The following is an 18,052-nucleotide window of genomic DNA, read 5'->3' as shown; positions in this document are numbered from 1 at the left end:
ATTTCAATGAACTTTCGGGGGAAAAAATTACTTAAAATAATTAGATGTCCTTGAAGCAAATTGCGTGGGTATTTTTGCGTCTTTATTGACTCTAGAACCCTGGTTCCCAACGAGGGTCCCACGCGTCATAAAAAAGAGGGGGGGGGGGATTTCATTTTTGACGGGAGGACAATTTCATTTTTAGAGGGGGGGGGGTAATTTTATTTTCAATGGGGGTAATTCTAGAATAAGTTATTAATGGAGAATGTTTTTGCATTTCTTATGGTTCTTACTATTAAATAATTTTTTATATATGTTTATGCATTTCAATTTGCTCTATTATGTGTTTCGGAACTTCAACTTTTGCTGTTTTTTGGGATTAGTTTGAATAACTAAACCGAATGTGAGATGCTTTCTCAGATTTATCAGTAAGGGGGTCATTCAAATATTACGTCAGCATCGAGGAGGGGTTTCGGATTTGCCGACTTTTGATGACAAGGAGGTGGGGGGGGGGGTCAAAAATGGCTGAAAATCCGTTTACGTAATACTTGAATGGCCCCTAACGTTGAGCGTTTAGTAAATTATGCAATATTACAATAAGTATAGGAGCTAAATACTATTTTAAGATCCCCTGACTTCATATAATTCAAAAGAGGAGAATCGACATCCAAAAAAAAGGTGCATACATTTACAGAATCTACAGAAATTCTAAAAAAACGCCGTGATGAAAAAAGATTTCAGAATTTTTAAAAAGAATAGTTTTCAGAGTTCTTTAAGAAAATAGTTTCAGTTATTTAAGAAAATAAATTCAGAATTTTTGAAAAAAAATTTATCATTTCGTAACTATTATGAATCGATGGAAATTAATATAATTATAAATATTATTTCATATTTAATGAAAAAAATAGTTTCAGAATTTAAAAAAAAACAATTTTTAGAGAATTGAAAACTATTTCAGAATTTTTTTAAAAAATGAATCATAATTATCATGAATTGATGGAAACTAATGAGATAATTAATTAATTAATAAATACTTTCCAAGATTAAAGAAAGAAACAATTTGAAATTATTCCAGCATTACCGACAGAAATAATCTGAGAATGATTTTAAACAGTGGCTTCCACAATTTTTTGAAGCTCGACAAGAATTTTATTGGAGATCCCCCGTTTTTCCAAACTTCATTTAAAATTTAATCGAGAGATGGCGCAGCTCTGTGATACCATTCATATGTGGATAATCAACTCTGCATTTCGCGAGCTTTTTTGAAAAACCGACATTATGATCGAGATACGTCAGTGCTCGTGTTTGTGTATGTGTGTTTCCTGTGCAGCGGATATATCAACCTGTGTTTGACAACCGAAGAAAATTGAATGATTGCAGGGCTTCTTATCATCAAAATCTACAACTGCATGATTTCGTCAAACATTTTAATCAGGGCTGTCTATTACTACTACTAATCCAGACATGCAACTCGCCCATATCCCTCCGCGGAACTTCTAACGAATTGGCAGCTGTTGTAATGTGTGTGTGCGTGCTGCGAACCTGACGTGAAGTTTGTTTATATGTATTGCTTATTACAGTGCTGCCATCTGTCATCTATTCTTCCAACTATGAATGAATTGTAATGATTGAATATTTGTACCGTTGTGTACACAGGGCTGTCCTGTCTGCACAGGAATGAAAAAAGAATGATTTTTCATTTATTGTTTTCAAAACTCAATTTGTATGAGGGATTTTCATTTTCGAGACACATTGTAGCTTCTAATTTATTAGTTGTATGCTTTACGTTTGACTAGTGAGTGAGTACATGGATAATATAAGTAAGTAGCGGATACGACGTAAGGGTGATTCAAAACTCAATGCACAAACTTTTAGGGGAGGCAAAAAACCGAAACAGAATCATATAGGAATGTATGACTGGAAACCCCAACCAGATCATCTGGAGGATAAACGAAAATGCAGAAATGACAAGCCAATGATGGGTGGAAAAACTCTTTATTTAGCGATACTTTGCACGAGAATAGTACGTCTACAAGTTAAGTTTCACAACAAGTGCTCAAAGTTCTTACCATTCACAATTATGTACAATTTTTTCTTGTCATACATTCCTATGTGATTCTGTTTTGTTTTTGTGTTTCCTACCTCTCCTATATGTTTGTACGTTGAGTTTTGAATCACTCTGTTATTTAACGTTGCGAAAGAATTATTATTTGAATGAATTTATTTAAAGCCGTTTCAATTTTGGAAAATCTTTCGCACGCCCCCATTCCTAGTTCCTTAGCACGGCCCACAGTTTGGGAACCACTGATTTAAAGGAATTCTAAAATATACAAAAGAATTAATTCATCAAAAACTGTTTCAGAATTGGTAAAAGAAATGATTTCGAAATTAAAATTACTAAAAGAAATAATTTCACAATTTTACAGTACTGTGAATTCATAATTATTGAAAAAAAGAATGAAAATGAATGAAATGGTTTACTAAACGGTGAAAAAAAGATACAATTTCAGAATAAATGGAAAAATTATTCCAGGATTACCGAGAAAGAAATTATTTGAGAATAACATGAAGTAATTCCAAAATAACCAAAAGAAAATTAAATATTAAAAAATTCTTATAAGTTTCGTAACTTCCCAATAAAATGACAAGTTTTAGGCAATTTAAACCAGGGGTGCACAACCCTCATCCCGCCGGCCAAATGCGGCTCGCGAAAAATTTACCGGTAGAAAAGTATCAATACACACAGCACGATAAATACCTAGGCTGACCATATTTCTTTCATTGAAGTACGGAATATCGCCAAAAAAAGTTAACAAGCCAAATAAAGTTATAAATTTCATTTGCAGCCAAAACATTGCAGCCAAACTCAAATAAAGTTATCAACTATGGCTAATACAGATGCAAAACTGTCGATTGCGGAAAATTATGGGTACCGCAAGTCAAAATGTTATTCCCCAAGAAAACCTATATGTTTGACATATATGTGAGATGACTATAAATAATTTTGATAATTTCCGATTCATGACTATCACAATATAGTTTAATGAAATCATGAATAAAGTAATCATGAATGAAATCAATAAGTCATGAAAGTAATTTTAATTCTTGATTCCAAAAATTCTTGTCTTGTTGAAAATAGGGGGAAAAACGGGACTTTTTATTTGAAAATATTAGACAGCAAAAATTACAGGACTATCCCACAAAATACAGGTCATATATGACCACCCTTTCATATACAAGTTTCTGGCCCACGTACGTCAGAAATACCACATATTTTAGCCCGCGGGATGAAAAGTTTGTGCACCCACTCATTTTAACCATATAGGTACACGGAATCTGGTACATCGATTTACAGTCGTTCTTCAACCAAACGCGTATACATGTGTGGTAAAGTTTGAAGATGCACGAATGAAACTAATGGCGGATTTTTTATATTTCGAATAGAAAATGGCATGTATAAACGCGATGATGATGAAAAATTATATACCCCGTTTCCATATTTTGTACCGTATTCTCATAAAATATTACTCAAGTCAAAACGTTATCGGGAGCGCTATGCGAATAGAGATAGCTATTTTCCGGTTGGTTTTCTTAAATAAAGTGCACCGTCGCGTCGTTGCCATTCGAGTGAAAGTGAAAAATGTTTCTGTCGATACTGAAAATTTGAGCATTATCCACGGAGCATGAATGAATTATGACTCTTCTTAATGATGTTTTCATGAAAGACATGTCTTCTTGAGCTCGAACCAAGTATCATTAGTATTTATTTATTCCGACCGTGGAGCGACCAAAATGGTCAAATGATTTATTTATTCCGTGAGTGGTTCTGATTTGGTGTGCATTAAATTTTTACACGCGCATGCATGAAATTTTTTTTTGGACTTTTTCTGAAATTGTTTTAGAATTTTTCTGAAACTCTGTTTTAAATTTTCTCTGAAATTGTTTTGAATTTTTTCTCAAATTGTTTCGGATTTTTTCTAAAATTGTTTCGGATTTTTTCTAAAATTGTTTCGGATTTTTTCTAAAATTGTTTCGGATTTTTTCTAAAATTGTTTCGGATTTTTTCTAAAATTGTTTCGGATTTTTTTCTCAAATTGTTTTAGAATTTTTTCGGAAACTCTATTAATTTTTTTTTTGCCTCAGAATTTGTATTATTTATTTAATATGCGATGTTTAAAATTCTTTTTTTTAGTATTTTTTTATGCCTTTTAAATTTTCCCTTTATAAGAATTTTTCCCTTTCTTAGAATTTTCCATTTTCAAGTATTTTTTTTTCGTTTTTCAGAATTTTTCTTCAACTCTGTTTTAGAAATTTGAAAAAAATTTCAAAACTTTTCTCAAATTTTTTTTTTTGGATTTTTATGAAAAAATTATTGTGTAACTGTGCTCTCAGAAATTTTTTTGATTTTCTTTCAGAATTTTTCTGAAACTGTTCAGAGCTTTTTTTTTATTATCTTCTAAAATTTCTCTGAAATTGTTTTAGAATTTTTCTGAAAACTGTTTTAAAATTAGTTTTCTTTTTTTTCTCAGAATTTATGTATTTAATATTATGTTTAGAATAACTTTTTTTTAGAATTTTTTTACCCTTTATTGGAATTTTTGTGAAATTGTTTTCCATAAAATTTTTAGAAATTTTATGGAAACTGTTTAAAAACTTATTTTCTGATTTTTTTTTTTTGAAATTTTTTTTTATCCTTTCTTCTTTCAGAATTTTTAATTTTTTTCTTTTTGTTAGTATTTTTTCTGAAATTCTTTTTAATTAAAACTGTTTCAGAACTTATTTTCATTTTTTTTAGTTTCTTTCTTTTAGAATTTTTCCGAATGTGTTTCAGTTTTTTTTTAATGAATTTCAAATAATACATTTCCAAATTCACGGTTATTGTTATTTATTTATGAAACTATTGACTCGAAGCAAAAACAAAACATTTTATTATCATGATAGGTTCGAAACCAGGAAATCATTCAGGGGCGGACGAGAGCTTACTGAGTCCCAAATCTATGGAAAAGACTCATCATCATCACCATCATCAGACATTCAATGACATCATAGGTCAAGGTTTCGGTAAGTCTTCAGTGTTTCGTCCTCTTCGTAAAAAAAAACCAACGATGACATTTATTGGAGGCGACATTTATTGAGAGCACTTCTGGTGACGTAAGACAGACGCATCGATAAATTTCCGTTACATGTTTTTACTCTTAAAAGAATTATTAGGAAATGGGTATTATTATTATTATTATCTAACCGGGTCCAATCATTTTGCGTCAGTAATATGATTCACTATTATCAGCACTTGACATCATCTTTCATTTTCTATAAATTAGCTATTGGCGTAGTTTTTTAATTGTTTACATTTTAGGCTAAAAAAAAACGTGACGTCATCGGGCTCTGGGAAAAGTGGCCGGTGAGGCCTCATTCGACGAAAGTCAAAGATGCTTGGTTAGTCAGCGATTACGGCTATTTAAGCCCTTCACGTAGACGGTTTGGGCAACAAATTAGGATGATCTATATTTGGAGTATCGGCGATAAAAATGGTAACCTTGTTCGAACGTTTTAGAAAAAGAAAGAAGAGAAAAATAAAAAATGAAAGAAAGAATAAAACATAAATTGAGAAAGAGGAAAAACAGTATATAGTAGAGAGCGAGAGAGAGATATTACAGTGGATTTCTCTTTCACTCTCACCTCTACGTGTTCTATTTCGCTTTTACATGTATATAGTAGAATGATACGTCATATGTGAAGGATAAGTCATTAACAGGATTATATAAAAAACGGAGGAAAACAATAACTTCGGTTCATAGGGTTACAATAAAGTTTCGCGATGATGAGGAGAGAGGAAAGAAAACACAAATAAAAGATTTGAGTTTATTCCGCTGGTGTTAATTAAAAAGGTGTTAAATTTACAACCTCTAAATAGTAGACGAAATTTCCTAACAGACATAACAGAAAATAAGCTGGGCTACGTAAAATACAAGAAAATGATTCTCCCATTCATTTTTTCCCTGGTATATTGATTGAGGTCTAAGCGGAAGCTGTTCATCCTTGCTTAATGGCCAACAAGAGGCCGACTTTGATTTTGATGAAGATGGTTGCAACAAACATTAAGGTAAGGAAGATCACGGCCAGAAAAAATAGGATTTATGTTTTCACCACCTGTTTGTTACACAGATTTTACCGCCATTCTCCCATTCTAGTATAATTTTCTTGCCAACTTATATTTCTCGAATTTTCCACCAAATATAGTAGGCTATAGCTCACTTAGCCTCCACTTCTGTAAATAAGCTTCTGTCATTAAGTCACTCTTTTGGTCACTCACTGGCCTCGTCTTTGCCCTGTAGGTCACTCCCTGACCTGGTTTCTTGGTCTCAAGGTCACGACTCCCATGCTCATATGTATACGATGCATTTAAAAACTCTTATGAATTTTTTTTTTTATTCTTATAAGATGAATCTTAAAACATCCAATATGTACAGAATCTTGAAAAAAAACAAGGGATGGACCGAAAAACCTTTTTCCTGTTTTTTTCCTGTTATGACACATCTAAAAGAAGGCTCACGAAGATCTTTCTTTTTTTGTTCCAATCAGGACTCATGAAAAATATACAATATAACAGCTCAAAATATAACTCAACTAAAAATATACTTCTACCATTCGGGCAAGAAAAAACATCTTTTTTTGTTTTTGTTTCTATGCGATACACCTGCTGTTTACAACGAGGATGTAAACACCATAGCATTTTCATGATAACAGCAAACTTAAATCATTTCAAAGAAAGGGGGGAATACATACTAAATCTTTCTTTTTTCTATTTCTGTTTTGACTTTTCTCGAAATATTTTTAACTGCAATACTCTTTTTTCACCCTATATTTTCGCATATATAATTTTTTTTTGTGTGTGAAATTTATTTTAATACACTGTGTTTTGTAATAGGCCCCTATTTCCAACGATTGGTAATTGAAAAGAAAAAAAGCCAAATTGGCTGTTATTCACACGTTTTTAGCGACTTTACTGGTAACAATTGGCAATGTCCGGTATTTTTTCGGATGAAATATGGTCAGGCTAGTCATGCTACATCTGAACCATCTGCCATGTTGGAGTAGGCATAAAAAAAGTTTTTTTTCCCCTTGTGATACATATGCTGTTTACAGCAGAGCTCAATAGCACGAGCATACAAAACATTCAACAGCAGTGGGCATTCATAAATCATCTTTTGTTTCCGCTACCATGTACCTAAACATGTCTATAGATTGGCTTTCAGTTGTCGTTCGTCCAAGGTAATTTTTCTCTGTTATCCTTTAGAATGATGCAGTAATAGTCAGTTAGGTCATATTGACGGACTCGCATCGAGGACCCGGGTTCGAACCACAACGTAGCCATGCGTAGTGGTGGTCGGCTGAAGTTGGTTTCATGTGGTTCCCAACTTCGAGGTACGAATGCGAATCGATCTCTCCGTTAAAAAGTCTCACCACAGAGAGCAACAGGTCTAATAACGGTAAAATTTTCAATCATTACACTTCACTTCTAGTTAGAAAAATTGTTGGCAGATGGTAGCACTACACATAACAGGCATTACTCTGTCAGAAACAAACTTTACGTTAGGTTTGCAACACGTACACGCGCATTCCAATATGTACCAATTCGTTAGAAGTTCCGCAGAGGAATGTGGACGAAGTGCGTAATAGTCAGTTTCTGAATGAACGCCAGGGGCTCTGCCACCGGACTTATCCCGTTGCCGAGATCTCTTCCAGCCCAGCTTCGTGGCAGAGTCTGGAATAAAGTGAGTGCACCTAACAGTCTGAGTGTGTAGCTAGTGTTGTGTATGATATTTCAGTGCTGCCATCTATACTTCAAATTGTGAGTGAAGTGTAATGATTGAATATTTGTTACGTTGTAGGAATGTTGCTCTCTGTGGCGAGACTTTTTAACGGGGAGATCGGCTCACATTCGCGCCTGGAAGTTGGAAACCACAGAAAACCAACTTCAGCCGACTACATAGTCAGTTGGCTGGAATCACGACTACCAGTTTATTAATTGACATCTGCTTTATAAACAGAAAGACACAAAAAAAGGTCGTCATTACAGTTCTTTACCTTGAAATTCTATTCACAAAGACAAAAGAAATATATTTTCACTTCCGTAAAAAGAGGTAACAAAAAAATAGATTGAAGTGTTGTATACGCACATTTAAGCAACCTTTGGAATTGTTTTCAATCGAAAGACATCAAAACGACAGTCATTAGTTTAGGCCAATGTTGGAATATTTATTCCCAGCATTGGCAACTTCGTTGGAGACAATTGGCGATGTCGAGTATTAAAACAGTTTCTAGTTTCTATTTTCTTCCGATGTAATAGGGTCACGACCCATCAGAAGTACCTGTCACATTGGAGTAGACATTTTTTTTCTCCTCGTTCCGATACATCCTCTTTACAACAGAGCTCAACATCACCAACATCCAAAGAGCCTGGCGTTCATTAATAATTTTTTTTTCTTGTTAAGATGTATCTAAACGTGTCGGTTCTTAGTTGTCTAATATTGTTGTGTCAATACATCGTTCCCTGAAATTAATTTACTTTGTTATCGTTTAGAATGATGCAGTAATAATCAGTTAGCTGAAATCACGACTACCAGTTCGTTCTTTAACATGTGCTTTAAATGGAAAGCTAAAAAAAAAAGGACTTCATAGCAGTTCTTCATCTGACCACGTAATATTGCGTCCGAATGCCAAGTGGAATAAATTCAAAAAGTTCTCTCTGTTTTCTTTTTTCTCTCCTTATCACGGCGAAGCTTTGTTGCAACCCTAAGAAGAAAAAATAGTTATTTTAACCACCGTGATGTATTTTCCTACTATATACATCTAGAGCGAAAGAGAACAAGTAGGTGAAAACGAAAAGAGGAATCTACTTCGTACCTACTCTATTGTCTGTAAGTATTACATATAACAGAGGGGGGAAGAGATGAGAATATACATATTTACATAGCATATCTCTCTATCTCTCTCTCTCTCTATAATACACTGTTTTCCTTTTCATTTGTTTTGTTTCTTACTTTTCTACTTTTTCTTTCCTTCTTTTTTGTAACATACCGTTAGGTTATGACAAGGTTGCCATATTTATCACTGATTCATGAAACGGAGATCATCCGAATTTCTTGCCAATCACTTGTAATTGAAGCGTTTAAAAGTCTACTCACAAAGGCATAAAAAAGAGTCTTTAAAATCCGGTAACCAAAAAAAAAAAATAGATTGAACAATGAAGGTTGCATACACACATTTATGTAACCTTTGGGGGATGATTCTCAATCGAAAAGACGTCGAAGTGACAGTGATTAAATCAATGTTGAAAAATTTATTCCTACGATTGGTAACTTTGTTAGTGACAATTGGCGATGCCCGTGTTCATACACACACACAAATCCTAGTTTCTAGTTTTTCCTAGATGAAATACGGTCATGATACATTTGAAGAATCTACCACATTGGGGTAGGATATTCCTTCCCCCCCCCCACACCCCCCCCCCCACCCCAATTTTACGATACATCTGTTGTTTACAGCAGAGCTCAACAGCACCTGCATCCGAAACATTCGACGCATTCATAAATCATTTTTTGTTTCCATTGCGATGCATCTAAATTGTGTCTATAAATTGGTTGTTAGTTTTCGTCCCTCAAAGAAATTTTTATTTTTTATTCCTCCGAATGATACAGTAATAGTCAGTTGTCGAAAATCACGACCGACTACCAGTTCGTTATTTGGCATCTGCTTCAAACGGAAAGACAAAAAAGAAAATGGTCGTCATTACAGTTCTTTATCTTAAAATTCTGTTCACAAAGGCATAAAAAAAAAGAGAGGTTTTTACGCACATAAAAAGCGGTAACCAAAAATAGACTGAACATTGAAAGGTTGCATATACGAACACGGGAGATGTTTTTCAACCGAAAAGACGTCAAAACGACAGTCGTTAGGCCAATGATAAAAAAAGAAAAAAAACGCTTTTTTTTTTATCCTCAACGCCTCCTATTCTTGTTTTGCGCTACTATTCCTCATCATCCCCCCCCCCCAATAGTTGGTTAGTTAGCTTCTATTTAGTGAATATAATATCTCTGCTACCAATCAATTCAAACAAAAACTATTTTACTAGAGGGTAATAAAAAGTTATGCAAAGTATGCCAATGATCATCGGCATTCTAATGAAACGTGCCATCTCTTGGGCATTAAACCAAACTTCCCCGGAAATACGGAAGTTGTAGAAGTCTTTGAAATAAAGAGAAAAGGGAAGCAGAAAAAATAACATACAAGAGTAAAAAAAAAAAAAAAAGACAGTCGATTGTTCCAAAGTGGACTGATGCCAGCCGGTTAAAGTGTGGAAGAGAGTGGGGTTCGGAACCGTGCAGTTGTGCCATTTGTTGTTGGAACAAGACGTCGGAAAAAATGCTAGCTAGATAGCTGGCATTTGCGCACGCGCTACCGGTAGGAGCGGATCTTACGAAAAAGAAAAAAAAATATATTTTTTTGCAATCTGTACTGCTAGTTATAGGTTCTCTCGAACACCAGTGATACTAACTTTCCTGTCATCATGTTCGAATAGCTTCCCCCGTTTCGTTCCATATTGCAAGTAGTTTTTAGATAAAATTATGCACTGTTTCTCTCGAGCATGAGTTATTATCACCTCTGCACCGAATCGTCGCTCGGACCTATTTCGATCGAATTCACACGTCAGTGATGCAACTCGAACCCCCGCATCCAGTTAACGTAAAAAGTAAATCCATGGAAGCAATCTCCGTGGGTGTATCCACGTCCCCTCTGTTACAGGAAGGACAAGGGATGTATCCCGGACAGATGTATCAGCAGAGCCAGTACAGGCCATGGGTGCAGTCTCATTTGGCCAGCATGCAAGACATGCGTAAGTTCAAATTTATTCTTCTTTTCTTGTTTTACTCGGCATAAATTTATGCATAATCCTCTCTAACATGGTATGATGATCCTCCACGATAAATCCTTTATAATCCAAAATGGGATTACTGTAAAACCTCTCTTTTACGGACACCAACGGAACAAAAAAATTCATCCGTAAAAGAGGGGGTGACCGTTAATCATGGGTTTGAAGTGTCTACTTTTATTATACGGGGGGGGGAATTATTATTTGGCCGTAAAAGAAGGGTAACCGCATCTGAGGGGTGTCCGTTAAGAGGGGTTTTACTGTAACTCAAAATTGTGATCACACGTTCCAGTAAAGGAATACATCACGGGTTTCAATCTGTCGACTGAAATAATCCAAATAAATCTGCAATTGCGAGATGTATTTTGAGAATCTATTAATTTAATTTGAGAGAGCTTATTGCCTGAAAAGTGAAGTTTAACTACAAGGTAATGGTAAAATGTAATGTTATATCAAGGTGCCAGAAATGTCCCGTTTGAATTTCAGCATTAGATAAAAGCAGGAATCATATTTAGAATTACACTACAATCGATTATTAAATTGTTACAATATTGTACTTCAACCGTATATTACAATTGCTGTAATACATATTATTAATTAACGTAGTATTTCACACGCGTTTCCTTAAAAGCAATCTCTATATGCCATTGAATAGAAAAGAGCATGAAATGAAATGCAGTGAAACCCCTCAAATGCGGTAACCCCTCTTCTACGGCAAAATAATAACTTCCCCCTCGTATGATAAAAATAGGTACGTACTTCAAATCCCTCAATAACGGTCACCGCCCCCCCCCCTTTCACGGACGAATTTTTTTGTCCAGTTGGCGTCCGTAAAATAGAGGTTTTACTATATTGCATTTATTTGAACCAAACTATAGTGCTAAATGTTTGTCATGATCGGGGGGGGGGTCTACAAATTTTTCATACGTTTGAAAACCGCAATTTCACTGTGTGTACGCCGCAGCAAAATTAAGAAATTTCTACCCCCTCCATATTTTAAGGGGCCCCTAAAATTAAAAAAAAAGAAAGAGAGTTTTCTATATATTTACTATCTGATCTTGTTGAATTTTGAATTCGAAACTGAATACCCTGATGAAGTAGTAAGTATACAGTATACTTTAGAATTTACTTTAATAGGAATTATACGTAATTGCTATATAATATAATAACAATACCTTGTAACTAAGACTCAAAGAACAGTATACAGGGTGATTTAGATCAGATCGGAAAAACTTTAAGAGGTGATAGTATACACCAGCACAAGTAATTGTCTTCAAAGAATGCATGGTCTAACATGAAACGCAAACACACGAAACGGCCGCTCCACAAAGTTAAAACGGCATTCCTGTTGAAATTGACACATCATTCAGGCAAATGTAACCTGGGGAAATACGCTAAGTATTTTCATATTGAAATGCATGTCTGCTTTTTCAGTATTACTGAAGTGTGGCCATTACAACAACTGTTAGAACGGTTGCACGCTGGAGTAACTTGACAGGGCTGGCGTCCGCACCTTTTGTTCAATGTGACGCAGATTTGCACACGGTTTCTTCTTCTACTTCCCCAGGTTAAATTTGCGTGCACGGTGTTCTTTTTCTCTCGATAAATTTCAACAACAATGCCTCTTTAACGTTTGCGGAGCGGTCGTTTTGAAACGCGCTTGTGCGTTCGCGTTTCATGTTAGGCTATGCTTTCTTCGATGACAATTGTTTGTATATTGGTGTTTACTATCACCTCTTAAGGCGCGTATACACTAGCGCGCGGACCATGCCATGAAAGCATTCGCAATTGGTTGTTCAGTAATTTGTACGGTGTTGTGAACGATTCTTGAGCTGTTTTCACTGGACCCACCTGGAATCGGTTTTTTCAACGAACACAAAGGAAAGAAAGGAACACAAAGGGAGTTTGTGTACCCACGAGCGGATTAGAACCGCTTGCAGGGGGTCGTGCGTTGCAAGATTGGCTCACTAGTGTATACGCGCCTTTAAGGTTTTTCCCATATTTTCTGAATCACCCTGTATACAGGATGCATAGTCAGCAGATGGCACCGCAATTCACTGGCGAACCGTTGATCCTAGAAGTATACTTCCAATTAGAAAAGGTTTTCACGTAACATGTAGACTTATGACAAATACGCCATTCATATTGCAAGGGGGGGGGGGGGTGCATAGTTATTAAAATATAAAGATTAACTTTTTATACGGACACCCTATCCTGAAGAAACTAATTAGAAAGTTGTTGCCTGTCTCTCCCGAGGCCAACCAAAGAAATACCATATTTCTATGTGCGATATTCACTGAAGTACAGTATTTGGATTCAAAAATCGGAGAAAAGGAGGGGCATTTCTTCTCATACTGTACACCGCTAGGCTCTATCGACAAATGTCAATTCTAGTCATTGCTCCTGATGAGGGGCTAGACATTGTCGGGTGCTTTATTATGCATATATAAATTACATGCACGGTAAAACACATTAGATGAGGGGGAAAAGACATTTTCCTCCTCATTTATGCTGTTTACCCCCCCCCCCACCCAACTTTTCTTCATTTTTTGAATTCAAATATCTCAACGAATATTATACTTAGAAACGTGAAATTTTTTTTCTTGTCCCCTTTCAGGAGAGACAAGGCAACAACTCTCTGATTGGGTTTTTGAGGATAGAGTGCCAGTATAAAAAGTTAATTTTTTATTTTAATGACTATTTAACCCCTTGCAACACGAAAGACATATCTGAGTACTACACGTTGTCTGGAAACTTTTCCTAATTGCAAGTACACCTCTAGGATCAACGGTTTGCCAATAAAATGTCATACACCCTGTTTATTTTGCACCCTGTATAATACACATTTTTTAAAAATTTCAATCTATGAATATTCGTTTTATACAAACTACATGCCACACATTGAACTTCTTCATCGTCTATGGCTATTCTTTGAGTTTATGATTGATGAATTGATGTTACTTACTTCATATGTGCTTCATGATCATGCCCACAGCAAACTTTACATCACAGTCCTCTTCCCGCTTTCTCACTGTAATCTGTCATACAAAAATATGTACATACATTACTCGTAGCTTACAATCATTTCTGAAATATTCAATTCGAATTTCACACGTGAATTCACATATTTGGAAACACATTCTTAATACACTCATGTTTTGAATTTTACAACAAAGCATATCATGTACACAAACTAATCAATTGCGGGATCCAATAGAATTAAATATATATTAAGGAATGCTCTGTACATATTTAAGATATGTTAAAGCCAATGTGTGTTTGAGCCAAACTTCTGGCCATGAAATGCATACAGCAGTTGAATAGTTGTCTATGAGTATTTTCTCAGTACTGCACGTTATTTGGAAACTTTTTCTAATTGGAAATATGCCTCTAAGATCAACAGTTCTCCAGTGTGGTGGCAACTGTTAGCTATGCACCCTGTGTAAAAGGGGCCTAAAAATCCATGTTTGCCCAAAGCCCGAACTTATTAGGAACGGACCCTACTTAGTTTATGTATTTAAAGATCGGTGTTTAGAAAGTTCTGGCATACATTTTTCAAACTGGAAGTTATTGAACGAAGATGAGGGAGTGCCACGGTGACTATGGCAAGAGAGCCGCGATTGGCAAAAGTTCGAGAACTACCTACTGAGGTTGTCTGTACTCTGTAATGAAGTTTAGGGTAGGCACTTACAACAGTTAACACAACGTGGGCCACATTTGCAAATATTAAAACGACCGCAGTCCCCTAAGCTGTACACATGTTACAAAAAAAGAGCTGGTAGGGCCACAGGTGACACACCCGGTATACCTTGAAGACCCGTGGTTCAAGGCAAGGGTTTGCCGAACTGCAGATAAAAAAAAACCCATCATGGAATGAATACAAAGGAGGAAACTCCCGAAGACTTAAAATGTCGATCAGGGATAGCATTTTTTGCGTGGTTACTGGCTTCTTATGAATGGCAGAAAAAATAATCAAAACTGCAGGCAAAGTGCGTATATATAGCCTACTCCACACCCGTCTTGCCAAATTCAAAAAAATCATGGGTGCAAGAATGAGGTGCTCACTTTCACCAAGATATCCCCAAAGTTGAACACACTGTCAGAAACAACGCAATAAAAATATGGTGAGTGATTACACTTGTACTTGAAAGTGCCCCCGATTCCGTGACACATCTTGAGAGGCTGTGCTCAAACAATGTCTTCTGTCTATCCAGAACGTGAGATTTCGTTTCAATTTACATGGTTCCATGATCTATTCTGTTTCACATATAAAGCGTCCAAACCGGCTTCTTCGAACGTGCACCTAAAGTAAGGATCATTTATGTGATATTGGCTGGAATAGACCGTATATCCCCCCTTTTCCTCCTTACTTTTTATCGGTAGTGACGAGATATCTCGCCTCCCTAAAAGTCTTTTATTTCGGCCTTCCCCCTTTTTCATAGCAACTGGAGGCGGTACCTTCTTTCGTTTACCTTTTGATTATGAGGGGGGAGGGAGAGAAGAAATAGGGCGTTTGAGACCAATATTTTTGACGTGAATACGTCTTTTAAATCGCCTGTGTGAGGATACTGACAAAAATACATAGGCAAAAAATTGTGTGACGAAATTCTTTAAACGCTCCTCGTATGTTAGGAAGTACCCAATGCAAGTACTTTTCATGCACATGGCAAAGGTGCATTCAATAATATCACTCCGGTTTGAACATCTCTTCCCGTCTGGGTACCAAGCCCGCTGCCCTGATTCGTGACAAATTGTTTTCCACAATATCTCGAGCAGTTCACCACGAAAACAAACGACATTAGTATCGTTTGAATTAGCTCGTCCAAATACAAAGTCGATGATAATAATTTATATATAACATAATTTCATTATGTCAGTACCTATCAAGTGATTCAAGGCACAAAAAACGTATTCACAAACTTGCGGCAGTGTCAATGCATATAGCCTACCATTATTATTTTATTTATTTTTCTTTGTCTACTCGAAGGTAGTTAAAGGATATATATATACAGGGCCCGATTTTGACTTGATGGGGAGCCCTGGGCAAAAGACGTATTGGGGACCTCCTCGACTGTGGTCGAAGAGGTTTGGACGTCAGCAAATACAGAACATGTGGTTTGTAAACACATATAAAAAATGGATATGCATTATATTTGAAATGAGAAATGAAAATGTGTAAAATTCCCCATGTGTGAAATTCTTACAACTTACTGTATATCTTATACTATCACAGAATATAAGTTGATTGATTATATTTTGGGGCCCTGGGCAAATGCCCATGTTGCCCATGTGGAAATCAGGCCCTGTATGTAGAGATATACTGTATAATGCTATATAGAGCATTTATCTCTAGGGTTTAATTGTTCTCTGAGCTGAAAGCGCTCGCATGTGCGCAGAATTAAAAAAAAAATCCTTCTTCTAGAAATAATATGCGTCATTTTTAACGCAGATGTGTGAGAATTGTAATACCGGTTAAGGGATTTACCTATAGGCTTTTATATTATTCCTGTACAAGAGAGCGGACGCGTGTTGGTCTCCAGTTTCTTGCATTAATCTGCTTCGGAAGTCAGGTATAATCTGAACATTCATAATCCCTTTCTAAATTCGAATCGGAACCTTCCGACGATGAACACTCAGCTCCACTTTCACGTTTTGTTTTTTTTAAAAGAGTTATAATGATGACACTCTCATAGTATTTAAATAGAGTAGAATTCGATAGTAATCTGCTGCACAATGCTAATAGTAATCAGTGCCGCCACAAGGAACCAAGAGAGCTGCATTATTGGTAAAGGGGGGGGGGGTGAGAAGGATGTTTAATTTCTATTCACGTGGAAAAAAGGTTCAGCCATGTCAATAATAAAAACCAAACAGAGGAACCGAATGGAAGTTATTCAAGTGCTTTATATCACAAAAACAATGGTAAAGCAACGCGTACATGTGTTTCTTTTTTTCCGCGAATAAGCAGCGAATTCGCAACTACTAAAAAATTGTAATTCGGCACATTACAAGTAATTTCTGAAATTCTGAAAAAAAAGTACAAAGACATATAGTGACTGATATTATGGCGAATAAAATTTACTCCGATGTGCAGCATCGAAACAAGCACTTTTTCCAGGAAGATAATAAATATATATTCATTTTCATGCGGCACACCGGTTTAAAACAAACACACATTTGAAGATTACATTTACATTTTTTTGACAAATAGTTTTGTTTTTATTTGATTGGTGATTGTAAAACTGGTACAGGCATGCGTATGCAAATAAAGAGATATGGAACCAATCAGAGTACGACGCTGCGGTCGGCAACGCCTATATAACACAACAAGTGTCTGGCATAGTTGTTAGATCGGTTACTGCTGCTGCAATGACAGGTTATCGAGATTTAAGTGAGTTTGAACGTGGTGTTATAGTCGGCGCACGAGAGATGGGACATAGCATCTCCGAGGTAGCGATCAAATTTGGATTTTCACGTACGACCATTTTACGAGTGTACCGTGAATATCGGGAATCCGGTAAAAAATTAAATCTACGACATCGCTGCGGGCGGAAAAAGATCATGCAAGAACGAGACTGACGAGAATCATTAAACGTGACAGACGTGCAACCCTTCCGCAAATTGCTGCAGATTTCAATGCTGGGTCATCAACAAGTGTCAGCGTGCGAACCATTCAACGAAACATCATCGATATGGGCTTTCGGAGACGAAGACCCACTCGTGTACCCTTGATGACTGCACGACACAAAGCTTAACGCCTCGCTTGGGCCCGACAACACCGACATTGGACTGTTGAGGACCGGAAACACGTTGCCTGGTCTGACGAGTCTCGGTCCCAATTGCTTCGAGCTGATGGACGTGTATGGGTATGGAGACAACCTCATGAATCCATGGACCCTACATGTCAACAGGGAACTGTTCAAGCTGGTGGAGGCTCTGTGATGGTATGGGGCGTGTGCAGTTGGCGTGATATGGGACCCCTGATACGTCTAGATACGACTCTGATAGGTGACAGGTACGTAAGCATCCTGTCTGATCACCTGCACCCATTCATATCCATTGTGCATTCCTACGGACTTGGACAATTTCAGCAGGACAATGCGACACCCCACACGTCCAGAATTGCTACAAAGTGGCTCCAGG

General features: G+C 36.4%; 1 protein-coding gene across 3 annotated transcripts in view; it reads left to right on the top strand.

Moving 5' to 3' along the window:
- Positions 1–18,052, top strand: part of LOC149069161 (band 7 protein AGAP004871-like) — an 88,279-nt gene that overhangs the window by 5,373 nt on the left and 64,854 nt on the right. Inside the window, exon 2 of one of the 3 annotated variants that reach the window (XM_089251022.1) lies at positions 4,921–5,040. In XM_089251022.1, the coding sequence (XP_089107148.1) occupies positions 4,921–5,040 (120 nt within the window). Of the gene's footprint in view, positions 1–4,920; positions 5,041–10,528; positions 10,877–18,052 lie in introns of those variants that run through there. The other 2 variants (XM_089251023.1, XM_089251021.1) reach the window with 2 other exon arrangements.

This window comes from Pholcus phalangioides, unplaced genomic scaffold, assembly GCF_987345545.1.
Source record: "Pholcus phalangioides strain wild (caught in Gottingen) unplaced genomic scaffold, Ppha-v1.0 ptg000024l_1, whole genome shotgun sequence".
Taxonomy (NCBI): Eukaryota; Metazoa; Arthropoda; class Arachnida; order Araneae; family Pholcidae; genus Pholcus; species Pholcus phalangioides.
The sequence above is the reverse complement of the archived record's forward strand: the minus strand, read 5'-3'. Positions and strand labels throughout refer to the sequence as shown.